This window comes from Opisthocomus hoazin, chromosome 7, assembly GCF_030867145.1.
Source record: "Opisthocomus hoazin isolate bOpiHoa1 chromosome 7, bOpiHoa1.hap1, whole genome shotgun sequence".
Lineage (NCBI taxonomy): Eukaryota > Metazoa > Chordata > Aves > Opisthocomiformes > Opisthocomidae > Opisthocomus > Opisthocomus hoazin.
Window position 1 is genome coordinate 62291056 of NC_134420.1, and position 20884 is coordinate 62311939.

General features: G+C 38.1%; 1 protein-coding gene across 1 annotated transcript in view; it reads left to right on the top strand.

Moving 5' to 3' along the window:
* TECPR2 (tectonin beta-propeller repeat containing 2) overlaps positions 1 to 20884 on the top strand; it is a 44741-nt gene that overhangs the window by 18940 nt on the left and 4917 nt on the right. The window contains exons 12-17 of the mRNA XM_075426578.1: positions 1635 to 1815; positions 3270 to 3411; positions 4746 to 4986; positions 5788 to 5877; positions 6699 to 6932; positions 10615 to 10763. Coding sequence (XP_075282693.1) covers positions 1635 to 1815; positions 3270 to 3411; positions 4746 to 4986; positions 5788 to 5877; positions 6699 to 6932; positions 10615 to 10763 — 1037 coding nt within the window. The remainder of the gene's footprint in view (positions 1 to 1634; positions 1816 to 3269; positions 3412 to 4745; positions 4987 to 5787; positions 5878 to 6698; positions 6933 to 10614; positions 10764 to 20884) is intronic.

A 20884-nucleotide genomic window follows, 5' to 3' on the forward strand; every position in this document is an offset into this window, starting at 1 on the left:
CTGAGACAGATGATCATAAAGTGGTTTGGAAGTATAGACGAGTGGTACGTATTTTATGTGACAGAGAAAGCAAAGCCAGTGGAGGAACGGAACAGGCTGTGGAGTCTTTACAGCTGCCTTCTCACTGGATGTGCGTGAGGCAAGAATCAGAAAAAGGGATAGTGCAGTGGCAACTGTGAAGTCATGACCTTGGTTTTATCTGCTTCAGTGAGTAGAAGAGGATGCATCTGAAAGGTGTGATGCAGAGAATATTCAGGCTGAATACAGGGACCTAGAATGAAGGATGGATCTCCCAAGGTTTAAAGCTAAGGGAGAAGAGCATCAGGGACACTTGGGCATGCTGGGCTTTGCAAAGAGAGCTGAGTTGGTAAGGAAAAATTACAAATAACATGATGAAGGAATTACTGTAAAAGTAAGAGGAGGATTGGGTAAGGAGGAAACAGTAAGACACACTAAAGCAGGATGACATTTCGGAGTGGTTATCAAAATTCTTACTTATCTTCCATTTAATTCTGGTAGTCTCCTGATTTCTCTTGTAGGTTTAATTGCTGTAGCACTATATAGGCATTCTTCATGATTAAGAAAACTTTAAATACACAGCATTGTTTCAAAGATACTCCTAAATTATATACTTTTTAACTGAGTTTAGTAGTTACAGAGAAATTACGTGGCCTGCCCAAGTTCACATGCATAGTGCAAAAAAGTGTGGATAGAGGTGATAGTGAACTTCTGATGCCAATCACACAGGGCTCTCTGGAGGTTTGAATCTATTTTTCTTCCCTGTGAGAGATTGGTTTGATTACACCAGCTTACATTCTGCTATTCTTAGGCTTCTAGACTTGTCTTTGATGCCAAAAATAAATTCTCAGTGTATCTGACTTGTTCATGACAGGCAGCCAGCGATAGTTGTTTCTCCAGATTCTTTCCATTCCCTGCACTGTCCTGTCCAACTTCTGCAACAGAAGTGTGTGCTCAGGGGTTTGGAAATGAGCGTTCTTGTTGTTTTAGAATATCATACAGATGAGTCTGTTCATACCTCCTTTGGCAGCATGAGAAGATTAAGCAAAAGCTGTGTCGCTTGGGGTATTTCACATGCAGCTGTGTAAATCAAGCTTCAGTGTAATTGTGAAGAAGACACGTTCCTCTAGGTTCTGTGTATAAATGTGTGTACTAGTACTACACATTGTGGCATGCTTTTGTGATTGCTCTGCTGCCACTATTCAGATCAAGTTGCCTCTCTCCCTGGCGTGTTTGGTGCAAAAGTTCTTCCATTACTGCCTTTTTCTTTGGTGCTTCTGCCAAGTCTAATACAGGTTTTATAAATGGAGATTCCTGATGCTGACACTAGAGGGAGAAAAGGAACAGAAATGACAGGACAGCACTTGTGCGCTCTGCAGGATGGTGAAGGATACACAGTGTTTTATTTCTTAAAATATGAATTCATCTATATCAGAGGAAATGATTAATAGTTTATAGAAAGAACAGTCGATCAAGGGAATAATGATCAAATGAAAAATGTTAGCATGTCAGGGATATTCCCCTCCTCATTGTCTTTTGTTGGGTAGCTTTGTCTCTTTTCTTTTAGTTGTAAAAAGCCAAAGTTTGTAAAGCCATTCTCCTTTTTTGATTCCTAGGCCTGAGTGTGGATCGTCCTTGTGCGCGAGCAGTCAAGGTTGACTGCCCTTATCCACTGTCGCAGGTTACATCCAGAAATAATGTTGTGTGGGCACTGAGTGAGCAGCGGGCCCTGCTGTACCGGGAGGGAGTACGCAGCTTTTGTCCTGAAGGAGAACAATGGAAGAGTGATATTGTCAGGTACTTACACAGTGGTGGGACAGCATCGTAGCCAGAATGACACAATTAACTGTGCTCAGTGCTGTAACTCCTTGGTGTTTGAAAAAGTGTTACCTGAACTGATGTGTATGCATATATGTGTGTGTGTGTATATGTCCTTTAGTCTTATTCCAGACATTCACAGTAACTGTTGATTTGCTGTCTGATGAATGACTGCTACATAATGAAAGAAATTGCCATAAACAGAAGTGGTAACACAGTTAAAGCAAGTTTAAGAAAGTGAGAACAATTTTTAAAAGATCTTTATAATGTCTGTCAGTATGACTTTTCTGATTAAATACTGTTTCTCTAATCTGTGTCATAATGGCTTTAATGAGCTCTCCAGATATTTGAGTGAATTTTTTCTGAGATTAAATCTCAGCATTTTCTTGGTCATCCACACAGCTGGATAATACTTTTCTGCTTCGTGATCACAGATCTTTATAAATATTCTGGGTAGCTGGCATCTAGCTTTGACGTTAATCCTACGCTCGTGATAGTTTGTGATAAAGTTAACAGTGCTGAGTGTTTACTGCTGGCTTTGAGAATCTAGAACATAGTCTCTCTTGTGACATCAGCCTTAAGCAAGTATAGGAAGAAATTCTGGTTCTTGTCGTTATATGGTTTTATCTTCTATTCAGTATCCTGCTGTGAAGCTTTAACTTCTGTTACCTCCCAGCCTGGTATTTGGCTCTTGAAAAGTCTATGGTAATATTCAGTGTCTTGTTCAAATCTGAAATTTGCGTGTACTTTAATTAGTTTATTTAAAGAAAATATTTGCTTGACCTGCACCTTAGGTACACTTAATGTTCTTGAGCTTTGTATTAAAATAGCAGAAAGCAATCCCTATTTGTTCTTAAATTGTTGAGAAAGGTTCTCTGAAAGAAATGCCATTGTTGGCTACCCTTCTGATCTGATACGATCACTTGATCTTGTTGACTTTCTGAGCTTGAAAATTGTTTCTTTCTGCAGGAGACTTACAGACCTAAACTCAACATTTATCTTTGCCATATAGCTAGGTTGAGCATTCTATTTATGGCCTGCTAGTATTGTTCTCAGAATAGGTCAAGGAAGTTGGAGGAGACAGATTTATGAAGCTGCTTTATCAAAACCTTAAAGAACACAGCTCTTTATTTCTTATTTACTCAACAAATTAGTTTTTATTTAGTTTTATTGTTATACGTCCAAGTTTCAAATCTCCAGTGATCTTTGAAGGACTTACTTTTTTTGTTGTTGAATAGTTTTTAGTTATGCAAACTAATAAAATTTGAATTACTGAATAACTGTGAAAATTTGAAATAAATGTGGTTTTGAACTTGGCCACACTGAGTTCGATCATTTTGAACCTCTGTTAGCGTTGTAACAGCTTCCTTAAAATACTACAAGCGTAAATTTGAAGTAAGGTTTTTAATTTTTTTAATTTTTTGCATTTCCAGTGAAATGCAAGCTTTGGAACCAGTGTGCATAACCCTTGGAGATCAGCAGACATTATGGGCTTTGGATATCCATGGAAATCTGTGGTTCAGAACTGGTATAGTTTCAAAGAAACCACAAGGAGATGATAACCATTGGTGGCAAGTAGGCATTTTGTTATTTTGCTTTCAGTTTAGTCTTTTACCTTGGGTTTATTATTTGCCTTGTTTTCCCTTGAGATTCTAAGATAAAATTCAATTAATTGTTTGATGTATTCTAGCACTCTCTATTCAGTATATTAAAACTGCAGTGTGGCTATGTCTGAAATCCCTTTTCACGTCTGCTGTAAAAAAGGGGAAATGAAACATCCCATGGTCATCCAGAGCAGCATCACAGCAGTTTTCAAGAACACAAGAAATGCTCTACTAGGTTGTATCAATGATGCATGTAGCTTGGCATCTTAACAGGACATGCTGTTTAGGCAGAGCATTCAAGTCTGGCTGCTGAATGCAGTCTCTTCTCGTCTTGCAGTACCCATCCTTTTCCATAGCTAGATGAAATAAATAATAAGTAACCTTGCAAAAAATTTTCTGTTACCTGTTTTTCCATTCAGTTGAGGTTTCTTCGAACCGCGTGGGGCTGCTTGCTTCAGTGCAGATCATGTGGGTAAAACAACTCAGTTACTGCAAGCAGTCACCTGGTGTTGATTTAGAATACCCAAATCTTTGTTTTGCCCAGCTTTTCTTATTTTCCTCAGAGATCGGGATGGGGAAGAAAGGGGTACAAAAACGGTTATACAGAAAATTTATTTTTCTACATGTCTACCTAAGTTAAAGGAATTTCAGTTTATTTGCATATATAATCTCTTCTTGCATGTGGGCATCATGAATAGCTTGGCTTTGAGGTTATTGGCAAAGTGCTCTTCTTTTTGTGCTCTTATGCATTTCCTTCCTTTCTAGGAGTATCCCAGAGTGTTGCCAGCCTAGTTGTCCATGACAGAACTTGGGCAATTACTTATTTAGACCTCCTTCTGCCTAATGAATAAAAATGCCCACGAGGTTGTTGTAAAGGAGTATTACATACAAGTTTTTGCGATGTGGTTCAACTTGCTACACTATGCAGGTTTCTCTCTTCCTTTGGGAAATAGAAAATTCACATCTTCGTTTATGGAGTTCAACATGTTTTTAGGGGGAGAAAAGAAATCTCATTACAAAACAAAGAGCTTTCTTAAAATGCAGAATTCAAAGTGGATTGGGAGAGATTCAAAGGGAGTTGTAAGCTGATGTTTAATATTGGTTCTAGTTTATTATCAAGACTCTTACTTATTCAAAATGTACTGTTTTTATTTTTCCCTTCCTACACTTTGAAGTTTTGTAAACTCTTGGTAGATTTCCTGTGTGTAAAGCATACACACACAAAAAAAGCTTCTGATGAAAGGTTCTGCAGTTCACCCAAAAGATTAACTAATTATCAAAACCACCTTTCCCCCCCCCCCCCAGGTAAGCATCACTGATTATGTAGTGTTTGACCAGTGCAGCCTGTTCCAGACGATAATCCAGGCAACTCATACAGTGGCAACAGCAGCTCAGGCGCCTGTGGAGAAGGTGGCCGATAAACTTCGAATGGCATTTTGGTCACAGCAGCTTCAGTGTCAGCCCAGCCTTCTTGGAGTTAACGGCAGTGGAGTCTGGATCTCTTCAGGCAAAAATGAATTCCATGTTGCAAAGGGAAACTTAATAGGTTGGTGTCCTTTTACATCTAATATTTTTAAGATAAGAAAAATAAATAGGAGAAAGTAACCCGCTACAGTTCTGTCACCACAAAAGTTATCCATGGTGAGTTAGGGCACCTTTAACAAAAAATTCCATGTTTGCAAATTAAATTCAATGATTAATTAGCATTTGATCTTAAATACTTTCCCAAATAAAGGGAAATATTTTTGATTGAAAATTCATTCTCCACAAGTGAACTGTGCACATTACTCCTTTTAGCACCTAAACTTGTCTCTGCTCTGGGGTGAGAGGGCAACCTTAAGCTATTGTACCTGTTACATCTGGCACAGTGGAGTCTGGTTTATGGTCGGTGTGACGGTGCAAAACAGTAATGTTATGCTTTTACAGGGATAATAGAGGAATTGCTGTATTTAGTTTTCTTGCTATGTTGTTCAAGATAGAATTTTGATTTAGTACATTTTTTTGATCATGGTAAACACTAAGAGTAGACCCAGAACGTTTTCTGTTTAACCTTGTCACCAAATTGGTCTCCTGTTGAAGACCGTTGATCTTCTCCCTTCTCCTCCTTTTCTGCATTCCCAGTTTTCTGTGGGTGTGTACATAAGTATATGTATGTGTCAGGAAGAGTTTTTCTCCTCCCCCACCCTGCAAACAGTTTCTTGAAAGATGTACACAGAAAATGTTGTCTAGATGATACTTAATAATTGATTGCAGTAGAACTTCTTTAAAATGGTAACGTTTTAAATAATGACATATTTTAATAGAAAATTAAGTTTCATACTAATACTATTCTATTCTTTCTTTCAAGGCACTTACTGGAATCATATTGTGCCTCGTGGTACTGCTTCTGCCACAAAATGGATTTTTGTGTTGGCTTCCACAGCTTCATCTAAAGAAGGTTAGTGAATCAACAGTGCAGGTGTATAATATCTGATTTTTAAACAGAGTGGAATTGATGGTGTAAGTAATTAAATACCCTGAATTACTTCAGATTGTGGGTGCATTTTCTATATGCAGGGATCTAAAATATTTGAAGTATGGTGGAAATACATCTGTAAAACTACTGGAGGTGAAAAACCCCATATCATTCACACTGCCACCTTTAGCGTGTAGTGGCATCCAACAGAGAAACGGGTAGTCCATTGGGAGCAGTAACTTCCTAAATTGCCGCAGCATGAATTGCCAGAAGTTGTAATGTGAAATCTTGGAGCATGCTTTGCTGGAATGCCTGTGCTAACCAAGTACTTCTGTCAATGCAGTTACTGCAGCAAAATTGCACATGTTATTGATAAAAATGTGACCACAATAAGGAATTAAACTGCTAGTTACAATAGTTAGCAGTTGTGTTATCTAAGTACACTAGTTTTATCGGAAAAAATGTGTGATTTAGAGCTGAAAAGGAATGCTGTTTTCAAAGGCAATTATCAAGGATAAAGAAGAGCAAAAAAATAAAAGGAAGTGATAGTGCACTGTTATGTATGTCTTTTCTCTGTTTCTTCAAATAAGATCACCCCCTTTCTCAAATCAAGTGAGTAAGTAGGTGCCTAAGTAAGGGCTCAGGATGTGTATTCTTGCTTCAAAACCTTACCCTATGAGCATAGCCAGGAAGCTATAGTTTCATCTTCAAATGTACTGATCGTTTTTCAGAAGACGTAGATGCCTAAGCTTTCTCAGAGTGGATTAGGAATGATTTTAATAACAGAAATGTCCTTTCTATAGGAAGCTTTCTGTGGCTGTGCCAGAGCAACAGGGATCTATTTTGTGTCAGTGATCAGAATCCTCAGTTTCGTCCTTCTACGGTGCAGCTGCCACCGGAGGCTGAAATGGTGCACTACTCTGCCTGCCAGGATGCCATCTGGGCCTTGGATACTCTTGGGCAGATATTTATCAGAACGCTTTCATCCAGCTGTCCAACAGGGATGCACTGGACAAAACTGGATCTCTCTCAACTAGGTATGACGTTTTTATGGAGGAGGCTCTCTCTTGACTCTCTTAGCGGACAGTCACTATTCTCCTTCAGAAGTATCTTTTGGTTTACTGATATGGAATATTACATTTGCTGGATTAAATCATACCTTACACTAATGGGCCTCACAGCTGAGGACCGTAAAACATCAGGAACAACTATGGCTTTCAAACAATGTTTAGTTTAGCCTTTTGCTAGAGACAGCATGTTTACTGTTTGCAAGATACTTTATATGTATGTGCTTCTTACAGTTTGTCAATCTGAGACAACTCGGCCTGACAGTGCTGTGTAGGTATACCAGTAGCTTTAACTGGTCTAGGTCTTGTACTGCAGTGTAACTGTAATTGTGTGGCCCTGGGCAGTTCCTTACACAAGGCCCTGAACCTTGTGGTTAAACGCATTCTTGACAGATCGGTCAAAGCTTCTTTAGGATCCTGTCAAGGAAAAAATATGCTCCAAGAGTTGCATCAGCCATAAGTGATCCAGCTGATAACACTCTTATGTTTGGGTTTATACCGATCTAATGATTCGCGTGATGTGAAGAATATGCTGCTGGTTAACTGCTCTTTTTATTTGGTTAGGCATAACACCAAGGTTGTTGACCATGGTTTTTTGATGATTAAAATATCCTCCCAGTTTGGCTCTGGGGTAATCAGGCCACTTGTTGGCTTCATCGGTTATTTCTTTGATAGTCTTGACTGTCTTCATGCTAACCTGCATTACTGTTTCAAGAGAAGATAAAAAAAAATGAGACTGTGCACCATTCTTGCATCATTTTAAAATAATTCGACTGTTTTGCAGTTTTTCCATTTTTTGATGGCAATGTTTATGTCTGGTCTGAGAACAGACAAGGAATTTTAACTTCAGGGTTAAGGAAAGGCAGACACAGCTGGCAGAATTTAAGCCTCGTACAATTTTAGTATACAATTTGTAATACTTCATGGAAAACTTTTTAAAAGAAGTCTTTTAAAATTAATTTGTTTGCCAATTATACACCAGGTTTTCCAGACCTGATGAATTGGTTCCAAATCACTAATTGTACCATAGTTTAAGCACTGCTTGATGCCCTTGACCTTCGCTGACATACAGGATAGGTTTGTCCACTCTCTCCCTCTTGTGTTGCTTAGTAGAGTTTGAAACTTTTCTCATGATATTGTTGCTTTCCAGCAGTTTAGATAATAGCTGTTTAACTGAAATAATAAATAAACTGAAATAATAAATAGCTTCTTGCTATTCTCTGAAAATCTCAAAGCATTCGTAAAGGAAATCAGTCTAACTGGTGCTAGCTGACTGTAATACCTGGCTTGTGAACTTCAGAAGTTCAACCTTTACGTTCAGATGTTCCTGTTAGCTTTGCGGCACATGGTGATGGTATTGCAGAAATCTTGGGTCAGGAAATTCTTAAACTTTCCACTTTACCTGTCACTGTGTGTTAATATTTAAATGTGAAAATATTTTAGGCATTCTTCCTCCATTTGAATGCATACTGTAGATCACTGCTGTCAAGATAGTGTGTATCCATGGTTATAATATAAGTACCTTTATTCACTCTAATGGGGCTGAAGAAATTGGAGAACTATTGTTACTGCTCACGTGTATGTTTAAGTTTATTACTGAAACATTAGGGCTGTAATTTGAGGGGGGAGAATAAAAACAATCAAGTTGCTGTAAAATGCAATTTAGAGTTCTGTATGGAAGTGATGGGGTTGCCAGGCTTAATGGTGAAATATTCATATTATGTTGGTAGTGTCTTCCTCTTGCCTTTACACTATGTACTGGGAGTAGTATCTACGGAATCATTTTAATTAGGGTTCCACTATCGGTATCAAGGTTTCTAAACACAGTAGAATGACCTTTAGGTTTCAACAATAAACAATGCCTGTGAATCATGCTACTTTTTCTAAACAGTGGATGAATGTGGTTAGCGTGACCTTCTGCTATGATAAAAACAATAAGTGGGAGGAGGGAGAAACCCCAAAACATTTACATAAGGGCTGCATTTTTGAATATCAAATTGTACTGTGGACGTAAATAATATCAACTATGCCGAGTAGGTGATATGTGAGTCCATGTTTGAGTGCTCTGATGCTTGTCTGGATCAGAACATGTCAACAGCTGAGACATCATGTGACAAAGCCATTACTTCGAGTCATGCTTTATGTTAGAAGGAATAATGAGGTTTTAAGTAAGGTTTTGACTTTGTAGCTGAATGTTAAGCCTCTGCCTGCAAAAATAAGTTGTTCTAGATGTTCTCAAGCAGAAGTTTTTGTGTATAGTTTTTGTGTATAGTTTTGTCATTTGTTTTTAATAGGAAACTGCATGATTAAAAGAAGTTTTGAGGTCAGATGAATTGATTAGAATTCCTGTGATTCAGAAAGTTAAATATTTTTTATTAGTGAGAAGATCTGTTTACTATTACAGATAACTAAAAGAAAACTGTGTAGTCCTTTTGTTTCCAGTTCTTTCCCCCAGCATGTCTTAACAAAAGGGATATTGCCTACTGCGGAAATAAATGCTTTAAACTTGCCCTCTGTGGGATAAAATTGCACCCCTCTTTTTAAGGAACACTGTATATGATGCACTTCACAAGGATTTGTTGCCAGATTTCACATAACTGAAGAGAGAACCGTTACCAAGAATGGGATATCCCAAGCAGCACTGGCATGTTCAGTCAACCAGCGAGGCCTATTTTTAGAGTCTTTAGTTTGGAGTCTGACCAGAGCATTCCTTCTGTAGTATATCTTTGCTGATTGGGTCCCTCTTCCTGCAGAGCATGTTTTCCATTGCTTAGCATTGTGTTGTCCCAACACTGGCAGGAAAAAAAAATAAAATTAAATGTTATGTATATTACATTACATGGTTGTTTTAAAATGAACGTGAAAGAGTAAGAGTTCCAGTTGATAGTTAACTAGCAGTTCTTTATAGTCTAAAATATCAGGTATGCTTCTCTATGATCTTTAATAGCAAGAATGATTGATGTGATGGGGCGTGCAAAAAAAACCCAACCACCCCAAAATTCCAAAACATACTTACTCAGGAGCTTTGTTTTCATTGTGCTGACTTACATAGGGTTAAAATACTGCTGCACTTTTGAGATAGGTGTGATAAATATGTACATTGTTGAATATAAATCCATTTGAAAATCAGCTCCTTTATTTACAGATATGACACTAGTGTGTTAACACTGAAATGCATAATCCATATGCTCTCATATTTTTAAAGTGCTGGTAGCATTAGGGAATGTTCTTTGCTGAACGTATTAGCACATCAACACCTTTAAAAGTCTGCAAGCACAGCCAGCTACAAAGTTCACATTAGGTCATGTGAAAGTTTCTCTAGGCACTGATAACATTTGTCACAGAATGTTTCCCTGCTTGAATTTGGTTATTTTAATAGCATATTTTTAGTGTGCTTTAGAAATTGCAGTATCCTATGACTAAAATATTTATTTTTAGATTTGAAAGATAAATACCTCATATACGCTATATGTTGGTTTTATTCATTATATCCAGTGATTTTTTTTCTCTCACAAGTTTGATTAACTTTTAATCATTTTTATGAGACTGTGTTTAAAGCTAGTTTAACACAATCAAGTCTAAATAAAAGTTTTCATTATTAGCTGAATTTGAAAGGAAAATACCAGGTTGCTAATAGTCTTTTTGTTATTAGGTGCTGTAAAGCTGATCAGCTTGACCTGTGGAAATCAGCATGTTTGGGCCTGTGATACCAGTGGTGGCATTTATTTCCGTGTAGGAACTCAACCACTTAACCCAAGTTTGATGCTTCCTGCGTGGATAATGATTGAGCCACCCATACAGGTAAAATGTTGACTACAGTTCTTTGTAGCCCAGTGGTTTAGCTCTATACATTTGAAAAATAATAATTTTAAGACTCATGGAAAACAGTAGAGCCAGATTTCAAATGTGTAGCTTAAAACTTTGTCCCACATGTTTGAATTCTACAGGATTTCTCTCAAAAAAAAAAACCAAAAAATAAACAAACTACAACAACAAAAAAACCCAAACAAATAAAAACACCCAACGAAACAAAATCCCTCCCCTAGAGTCTGTATAGTGTACTCTGAATATGCCACCTTATCACCATAAGTCATTCCAAATTCATCTTTTGTTTTCCTTTCTGTTCTTAATGAAAGTTTACTCTTCTTGTAGCACAGCAACTTTACAGGCAGGTAGTAGAAGGCAGCCTTGAACTATACGCTGAATACCTTCTATGCGCTTGCAGAGAGGCTGACCTGGCAAACAGCGCAGAGCAGAGGGGGAGGTAAGGCTCTGCTCCTGTGTCATGGTGCTGAAGCGCCTGCCTCCCTCCCTCTTTCTTTATCCTCACCCTTGATGAGTCTGGGATGCTTGCCAGGGTGCTGTGCCTAGATTTAGGGACTCCCCTTATCATCCACTGCAGTACAATTGTAGCTCTTCTCCCTTGTTCCTAGAATGGGCAAACTTTATGTCATTTCTACCTGCCAGCTGAGAGGATGAGAGCAGAAAGAAGTCTCCTAAAGTACCCTGGGAGCATCTTTTCTGAATCTAGAGAATGGACAAAATATGTTTCTCTGGTGACTGGTTTATTTTTTAATCTCTCCTTAAACCTCAGTGCTTGCTTTTCTTGCTGCTCTGATACTTTGCAAGTTATGCTATGAAATGGGTGTAATTTCTGTGTTGTAGGTTGGGACTCCTGTAATGGAGCTGACCTCTGACTACTGATTTCATTCTTTGCTCCTTGGCATGAAATCACTTCAACTGACTGTTGATCTAGCATAGTAGCACTGGATGTGTTTGCATACTTGATTTACGTTTTATAATGTTACAGAATTTCTCTTGAAGATTTTGAAATGTGTGGTAGTTTTGAAAGGACATATTAAGAAATAAATCTCTGGTAGTGGAGTTGCAATAGTTTATTTGGCTTTTACATCATTCCCTTTCAGTTCTGGTTATCTCTCATCAGCCAATCATTAGCCCCTGCTGTGAATCTCAGGGTGTAAGAGCAAAGAAGGGCAGGGAAATGAATCTGCAGATTTGCATCCCATCAGTTAACCCAGCACTGGTTAGACTTGTTCTTCTGTGCTGGGAACATGGTCAGTCAGACCTGAAGAAAGTGGCACCTTGTTTTGCAGAAGAGCAGAGCAGAGTGGTAAAAAAGTACCAGCATAACATGCACCAAGGGCTACATTACGCTGCTCATTCTTTGTGTGCTGCAAGTGGGTCTTTCTGATGCAGTCTAGAAGAGACAGATTTTTCCTGCTAACAGGGTAGGGCAGCAGGCAGAGAAGACTGGGGATATCAGTGATGATATCCTCCATAAGGCTAGTATTCTTAAATAGGAGGGAAAGCACATTCCAGGATGTGTTCCACTTAAACGGAGTTTGCCAAAAGACACGAGAATTGAAGTTGTGTGGTATCCTTTTACCAAAGATTTGTCTGTCCAGGAAGGTAGCCCAAAAAGCTGGTTTTCTACACTGGTGCTATTTTGTCTGTACTAAGTGCATTCCCTACTCCTCCACTGAGGTAAATTAAACTACTCGGTACAAAGGTGTTTACAAGAAATTTGGCTTTGCCGTGGCTTATTACTTAGCAGTGACTTCCTTATGTAGAAAGTTTTTAATTGGACAAGGTTGAAAATCAAATTATTTCTTATTAGCTTATGGAGGAAGCTGGATGATGTTGCATTCTAAAATGATAACCTAACCTTTTGATACCCGGAGCAGTATCATTCTCTTTCCTGTTATCTTGCCAACACCTGACATAGCAAGTTTAATGAGTCAATATGAAAGGGCAAAAATTCAAACACTGCTTGAAGAGCAGGTGAAAAGTCATGGGTTACATGCTCTTTTTGAGACAATTCCAGCATGTTAAAACAAGTCATTAAAGTACTGAAGGAGCAGCCATTCATGTTTTTACAAAGGCTTAATGCAGAAGAAGAAAATATGTGAACTTTAAAATGATTTTTGAATGCTAGGTTAGTGTTTGGATAACGAACATAGCGTGATGGCTGAAAAGTGGACTGTTCCATGAACAATATTTGTTATTAGCAGCACCTTACTGTTATCTGCCCCTTAATTGACTTTGACAGAGTTCATGCTGCATGACTTTATCTTCAGAACAACAAATACTGTAAGAAGTATTTGTGAATGATTCAGTCATTTTCTGTTTGAAGAAGGAAATCAAAATTGCCTTTCACTTGCTTTAAGTACAGGAGCATTCTCAAATAACGTAATTTAAAACCAACTATGGATATTTCATTCCCTAGTAAATGTCAGAGCCAATATGACTTGCCATATCCCAGATCTCATGACTCGTGAGCAGCTACAGACTCTGCTTTTATGGTGTCATTTCTCGTTAAAGGAGTGCTGCAACTGCACAGCATCCATCTTTGCACAACTTCACAAAGGTATTCAGGGACAATAGTTTTGAGGAGATTTTACATTCACCGACTTTAGCATGAGTAACTTTAGTTCAGTCTTTGCTCTGTGATGCTGTATGCTTGGGATTTTTTTAATCTAGGCTAAAACCATTCTCATTTGTTACGCTTCCCTTTGTAACTCCCTACCGCAGTATCTCTTGAGATGAAAAGTAACATTTTATGTTCTCTGCCCTCGCTCTGCTTTATTTTGTCCAACACTTCAGAAGTGGTTGGTAACATCATTACAGTAGCTTGAGCACTAGTAGTTTATATGTAGATGTTTTCTGTGCTTCATCCATTCTGTTCTGCAGTCTTAGAAGTCAAAATAATTACATGGTTAAGCAGCTTTTTGGAAGCTGCTTTAAGGACATTTACAAAGCTGATCAAAATTATTTGAAATTATTTTAGTCCAGGAACTAGAAAATGTTTTTCATTCTGTTGTAAATATACAGGATAAAACTATTATCTGCTGTAATATGCCTTGATATTCATTAAATTTAATTAAAAAAAATTAGCAACAAATGTAACTATTATTTACGTATATCCTATAGAATATGTTTTTATATGTGTGTGCATGTATGCTTATGAAGATTTAATGCTTTTCAGCTTTCTGGTCTAAAGAAATAATAATTTAAAATTAAATATAAAATTAATATAGTCAAGAAGACTAATTTGGGTGATTATGGAGTTTTTATGCATAAAAACTGGCCTTAAGAACCACCTTCTCAGATTTACATTAAGGGATGTATCGGATAAGCAGAACTTTATTTAAGAGGATTAAAGGAAACAAAAATCAGGACAAGTGTTTGTAATGAGTGACCAGTCATCTGTTGCTTGTAAACAATTGATCTTACCCTAAAAATAGATTAAACATTTTATTAATTGCCATTCGCTTAATTAGAATCATAGAATAATTTAGGTTTGAAAAGACCTTAAAGATCATCAAGTGCAGCTGTAAACCGAACACTGCCAAGTCCACCACTAAACTGTGTCCCTAAGTGCCACATCTACACGTCTCTCAAATGTCTCCAGGGGTGGTGACTCAACCACTTCCCTAGGCAGCCTGTTCCAAACTGAAAAAGCAATTTTATTAAATTGAGAGGTTGAAGTATCCACATGGCTTGTCCGAACTGTGGAGTAAAGGGGGTTTATTTAAGGAGATGTTTATTGTTTGGCTACTCTATAGAGCTTTTGTTGATCCTTTGCAGTTCCTAGGGTCTCAGCGGAAGAGTGCCACTTAACTTAGTTTGCCATAAAATGGTCTCTTGCAGTACGTGCATTTCAAGTTAGAGAAACTTTTATTTACTACTGTCCCCATAACAACTTAGTAATTGCTCTTTATATTTTAACCTTGATATCACAGGTAAGAGAAGATAGTAGAAATTCTTACTGATCTAGGAGGAACTGTTTTTTTCTCACATACACACACAAAGAATTAAGGCTGTTCGCACTTCCACTGTCATTCAAAAACTGTTAAAACTGTGAAACAAATGGTAGTTAATATAATTTGAAATTTAGGGAATTTCTCTAATTCTGCAAAATCCATACATGCTAGATTTCTTTTTTTTTCAATACTGTACTTTCTCTTAATCTACGTTCAGCGTGAGCAGGTTGGTTGTGCCTTACGGATGAGTGGTGACTTGTTAGAAATGGTTGTCATGATCTTTGTTTCCTTTCCTCTCTTTAAAGTTCTGCTTATCTGACAGAACAGTTAATGCAAATCTGGAGACTTTCTTCCTCTGCCATCTGCCTTGCCTTTCCATTTTTCAGTATGGTTTCTATTATTATTAAGGCCAGTTACTTTTTAAGTGGAACTTACAGGAGGAAGCAGCGAGCACTCCTCGAGATCAGATTGTGCCATTAAATCTTTCTTGGTAGATGCCAAAATCAAAGCTGAAATGTAGGAAGGGTTTGTTTGAAATGATCTTCAAGGACTGGATATTTGGAGGAAGGGGATTTTCTGTTGAAAATGCTTCATAACTTTTACTTCAGAAGCATCCATGCTGCTTTTGAAAGTACTCCGTGGAAAATTGTACTTTCTAATACATAATCCACATCACTGTTCTTTTGAAGTCTGATTGTTTTCAGTAGCGCAGACTAGCTTACGTTACCTAGCTGTTGCACAGGTAGCTTTCTGAGTTGCTGTGAGTTCTGCTTTGGAGTACTAAGATGAGATGCAGAGGAAGTATCTTTTATTAGACCAGTTCTGGAGAGGTAATACACTGATTAAAGCCTTTTGGTTGTATGCAGACCAGACTAGCTAGTCTATTGTTCCATATAGCTTTACTCGTGTGAGGCCTCCTGAAGACGTTAATAGGGAGAGGATTTTCCTGGAGGACTGCACTTTTCAAGGTGACGCAGAGAAAAGCTGTATTTGGCAGTTGACAGAGTAGCTGTATCAAGGTGGGTTGCAAAGAAGGATAGGAAGACAGGAGATCAAAGCTCCTGCTGCAATGTATTTTGTTTAGCTGATTTAGAATGCCATAATATTTAAGTTCAAATGTGTAGTACTCCTCATAGGCATGCCTTTCTTAAGAAATCGCAAGTAAAGTAAAAGGTGCTGTAGATACTGAAAAAAATGCAATACCAGCATTTTTACTGAAGTTGCCTCACGCCAATTCCATTGCTCAGTTCAGTGCTTATTATCTTCCTTTTAGTTTCTGGTTAAGAAAACTGCTGTCACTGTATTTCACTGTATTTTTCTGCTTTGGAGTTTTACCCTTCTGATACTTGTTTTAAGGCATTGCTATCACCATTTTCAGAAAAGCATGCATGTAGCCTGTCACATTAGATAGCAATTACTATCAGCACCAGAAGGTTCAGATCACAGAAAGTGCACAAAATGAGATACACCCAGAAAACTGAGCAGACGATCCTTCCTTAGCCTTTTGAAATATGATCTCAAGGTGGTGTATTTGCTGTTTGACAAGACTAGTTTACACTGAAAACAAGTCTTCCAATGTGTCCATATTTTGGTTAGCTAACACAGAATTATATATTAATTTTTGGAGAGATTAAGAAATATATTTAACATTCAGTTGGGTAAATAAAGCAACTACAGGTTTTGTTGTGTTTTTCAGAATTATTCTGTAAAAGTAATGGTGTAAAAATTAATGGGTAAAGGATAATCATCTTGATTTAGTAAGCACATACCTTGGTTTCAGTGGAACTGTTCACATGCTTGCAGGTAGTGATAGCTGGAAGTAATTTAATAAAATGATTTTGAGAGACAGTCATAAAAAAATTACTTGTGCTAGGATAAAGTAAGTTTTGGGGAATCTTTGGGTCTGTTTCATTTTCATTAAAGCTACATCTGCATTTTCTGAATTCTGGTTAGAGCAGTTTTTATTGTTAGTTTTTTGGGTGACTGAACTTTGTCTCTCTTGATTTTAAAAGCTGTGGGGAGCTGGATCCAGCTGACAGGTTTGTAACTGGGAGCTTAGATTTTGTGAAATAAATTGGGGCAGCAAAGGGGGGTGCTAAGCTCACTATGATCAGTGAAGAGAACTTCAGTGAGCCAACAAGTCTGCACAGAGTACGGAGACACCCTGGGATAACTGGTGTGCACATCAGACCCTTTGACCTTGAATTAGGAGCTTGGAGGCCGCTCCCATGGTGTATTACTCTCCCTATTTTACAATGATGCTGTAAGCAGGCGAGGTGCTGACAGCCTGTCTTTGCAGACCAGCCCAGTGATCTGTTGCCTTCCCAGGGAGCTGGAGGGCTGGGTTGTGGTGTGTCTCCTGCTCGGATGGCCCTTCCTGCAGGACTGCCAAATAGTTTGGTCTGTGGGAAGACCCTGTGTGCTGACCCCAAGTTTGATGAAGTGAAGAAGTAAGCAAAGCAGAGGAGGTGGACTATATATTCTAGCAAATGGATTGTCGTAACTGGGAAGCAGAGACCTTGTTTCTGATCCCTGACCCCTGGAGTACTATTGTTTTGATCCAGTAGTTTAATGCATGGCATCGCCTTGTATTTGGGGGTCATGCTTTACCTGGGACAGTACTTAGTCCAGAGCTTTAGCAGTGGATGAGTACTACGAGATGAATAGTAATTGTTGTATCCTGAGTACATTGCCAGTGTTCATGCGGTTTATAGCATGTATTTTGCATCCTGACAGATTGTAACTCTTCAGAATCAGTCAAAATTTGTTGGGGTTTTTTTTAATTATTATTTTTTTACCCCCTCCCTGAGTTCGTGGGATTTTCTTTTACCCAGAAAATAATCTGGGTTTTTGGTTGTTTTTTCCCTCTGGTTATGTAAATGAATAGTTACACAGAAAGGTTATACACATTTGTCCATAAAGCAGTGCAGTAATGAAATGGGAATTTCTTGCACTAACTATGAAAGGTCTGTGGTATTTTCATCACAAACATGTTAAATAACATGGACAAACTTTAAAAAGTAAAACGACAAAAAAAGCAACAGTTTGACAACTGTTTAAAATTGTCAGTGCAACGCAGAGCTGAGGCTGAAGTTAAAAATGCATGTCTGTTTTTACCTTACAAAAATGCTTTACTTTCCTTTGTAAGATACTTAAGTTTCAAAAACTATGGAGGTGCACTTTACTGGCATGGTCTGTGTGAGAGGGTGTTTTACTGATGCTCTTTAAAGGTGTGTTTTTAAAAAACAAAACGAAAACCTGCTTTGGTTACTCAGAGCTTTGCTTATGCAAGGCTTTTATTACTTCATGCTAAATTATGTTCTGTTTCATGGGAAGTTGTTGCACGTAGTGTTTCCTTAACATACATTTCTGTAAAAACTTTGTTTTTCTTGTCCTAATAGTTCATTTTTTCAGTATGTTATTAAAAATAGCGGTAGTAGTATTTATAGACAGCTTATCTCCTACACTACAGTGTACAATCTTAGGTATAAGACAGTGTGACCAGATGACAAGTGGGCAAACCTAAATAGGCCTGTAGTCTGTGTGGTCTTTAAAATGACTGCATTAATTTTTTTTTAATTGCTTGTGAGGAACAGTTGTACTAAATATTTTGAAAGTATTTTCGGTTCTGTTGAGCTTTATCATGCTGAATAGTCGCATGGGTTTGGTATGACCTTTTCTAGGATTTGATGCCATATATTTTAGTCTTTCCCATGTTTCTGCGAGAAAAAACCTTGGAATGAAATATTTAGAATCGACCAAGGAGAGGTCAAGGAATTGACTCCTTGGCTTTTCTTTTCTTCCTGATTGTGCTAGCCGCAGACTGGCGATACCCAGCTAAGGCCCTCGTCTGTTTATTCACTAAGGCAGAAAGCAGGGGAAGGGGTCATGTTGTTGTTCTGAGGCTTCTGAGGAAAATGGTGCTCCAGTTTTTCAGTCAATAAATAATAATCTTTCTCTGACAATTCAATGGCAGCATTACTGAAGAACATGTGGCTTCCAAGAAGACTAAACATAGATTCGTAATCTTTCCTGCTCCTGTATATTGCCTTGAACTTCTCTGCAGAGAAAAAAGGGCTGCTTAATTTAGCAAGCCGTTCTCCTCGAAGTCTGAATGCAAAACATTCCGGTCAATGCTGCTCTTAGGTTGCTCTTGCATTCTTGGTATCTCTAATGCTGAAAGCGCTTTACAACCTTCATTCAAATGGAACTCTGAAGATAATATGCAAATAGTCAGGCCTATGTTGGGGGGATTCTCCCTAAGTTGCAGTCTTTGTTTGTTATACTAGTTAATAGGGTCTGGATGTCTGTTAGCCATGAAAATAGTCAGATTAGTCAGATCTACACATAGTGCTTGACAGTGTGAGAAGTATCTTTGATCTGACCTTCGTACAGCCTGGCCTGAACACGTGTTCCTAATTTGTCTGTGGAAGGTGAGGAGAACATTGGTGCTGGTAATGAAAAGGATTAGGCTTGGACAGACTGAGAATGGTGTATTTAGTCTGCCTCGTCATGGATATTTGCAGCAGAACAGAGATAATGGAGGTCTGCTGATAACATGGACTCTGTGCTCCTGAAAAGTGACGTGGAAAATGTTCTGATGCCGTTTTTGTGTGCGTGTGTGTGTTTGGCCTTTCCTCCTTGACAAGGAAGTTGAATGGCTGTGTTTTGGGTTCAGCTGTGACTGAAGCAGTTACAATAAGACAAAACTTTTGAGAAGTAGGTTGGGGGAGGAGGGCGAACTGCATTCATTTTTACTTTGGATCTTGTTTGATACTACTGTTTAAATGAAGTTCCTACACTGAAGCTTATTTCTCTGTGGTTTGCAGAAAGGAAGGAAGTTACTTGCACAAAAATATAAAGCTGATGGACAACTTGGTAACTTAAATATATTTAGCACAGACACCGTTTCTTCATCTCATTTAACAATTTGTCGGTTAAGCGTTTCCTTCAAGCTTACTTCATTTTATCAGCACTGTTTTCTCATCGGACACCTAGGTGTTAACAAACTATTTTTCATTGTTTTTGTTTGTAGCAGACAAAGGTATTCACAGCTCTTAGTGTGTAGTTTCAAATGTTGAAAAGTGCATAGTTGGCATGTGTTGCAGTCCATGGTTGTAGTGGGAAATCCTCAAAAGACAGAGAACAACTGGAGTTTTTGTAGCTGAAGTACAGGACCAGAGGGCAGGAGGATCTGTGTTCTGTTCTTGTCTAAAACAGTCAATGTCCTGCGATTTTTTGAGTTTAGGAATTTTTGGCACCACAAGTAAAAGGAGAACAACGTTCCACCATTTTTTATCAGATAACACTGAATCCATTAATGCTCTATAACAAGATGATCTCTCACAGTGATCAGTATTGTGGATAAACCCATGAACAGAGTTTGGTGTGTCAGCGTCTGAGGAGAAAGGCTGGGAGGCTGGTGAGAGACTCTTTAAAATTCCAGGCTCTTCAGTAAATTACAAATACGACATATTTCGCAATCAAGGTATATAAATCTCATGAATGCTATTGGAAGTTAAATCGGCTGAGAAAAGGCTATGCTGAAATAATTTATTTATTTTCATGGTTATCAGTCTCTGAAGTGTTATCAGCAGACTTACAGATTTGCACAGGTATCTCCCACTATGAGAGAACTCTATTTAATCTTTAGCTGCAGCTGTAGAGATCTGTTTCTTATTATATAGATTATAAAATACTTAATGCATGCTTATGGTAATTAAAACTTAGTGAAAATGAGGGATATCTGAGATTATGTCAGTATGATTGTTCCAAAAAAGGGTACATTATATCAACAAAATTTTAGATTAACTGTATCCACCCATGAGAACACCTTTTTGTTCTAGATGGCTGGTTTCTGGGTTAAAAAAAAACAACAAACCAACCCACAAACCAGAGGTAAAACCTCTGCAATAGGCTCTAAGAATTGCCTGTACTTGTTTCCCAATGCCTTGTCACCGTTTTGTGCCAAAAGCTGCTGTATATTATCATGTCACTATCTGTCCTGTCAGTCAGGTCCGTTACCATCTGTTTCACAGCAGAAAACTGCAGTGGAGTGGGGCGTTTTCTGTTAAGAGCATTGGGTGCTGCCATCAGTGTATTGCCTGGATCCTTTGTAAGGAGAGTGAGTAGGAGGAT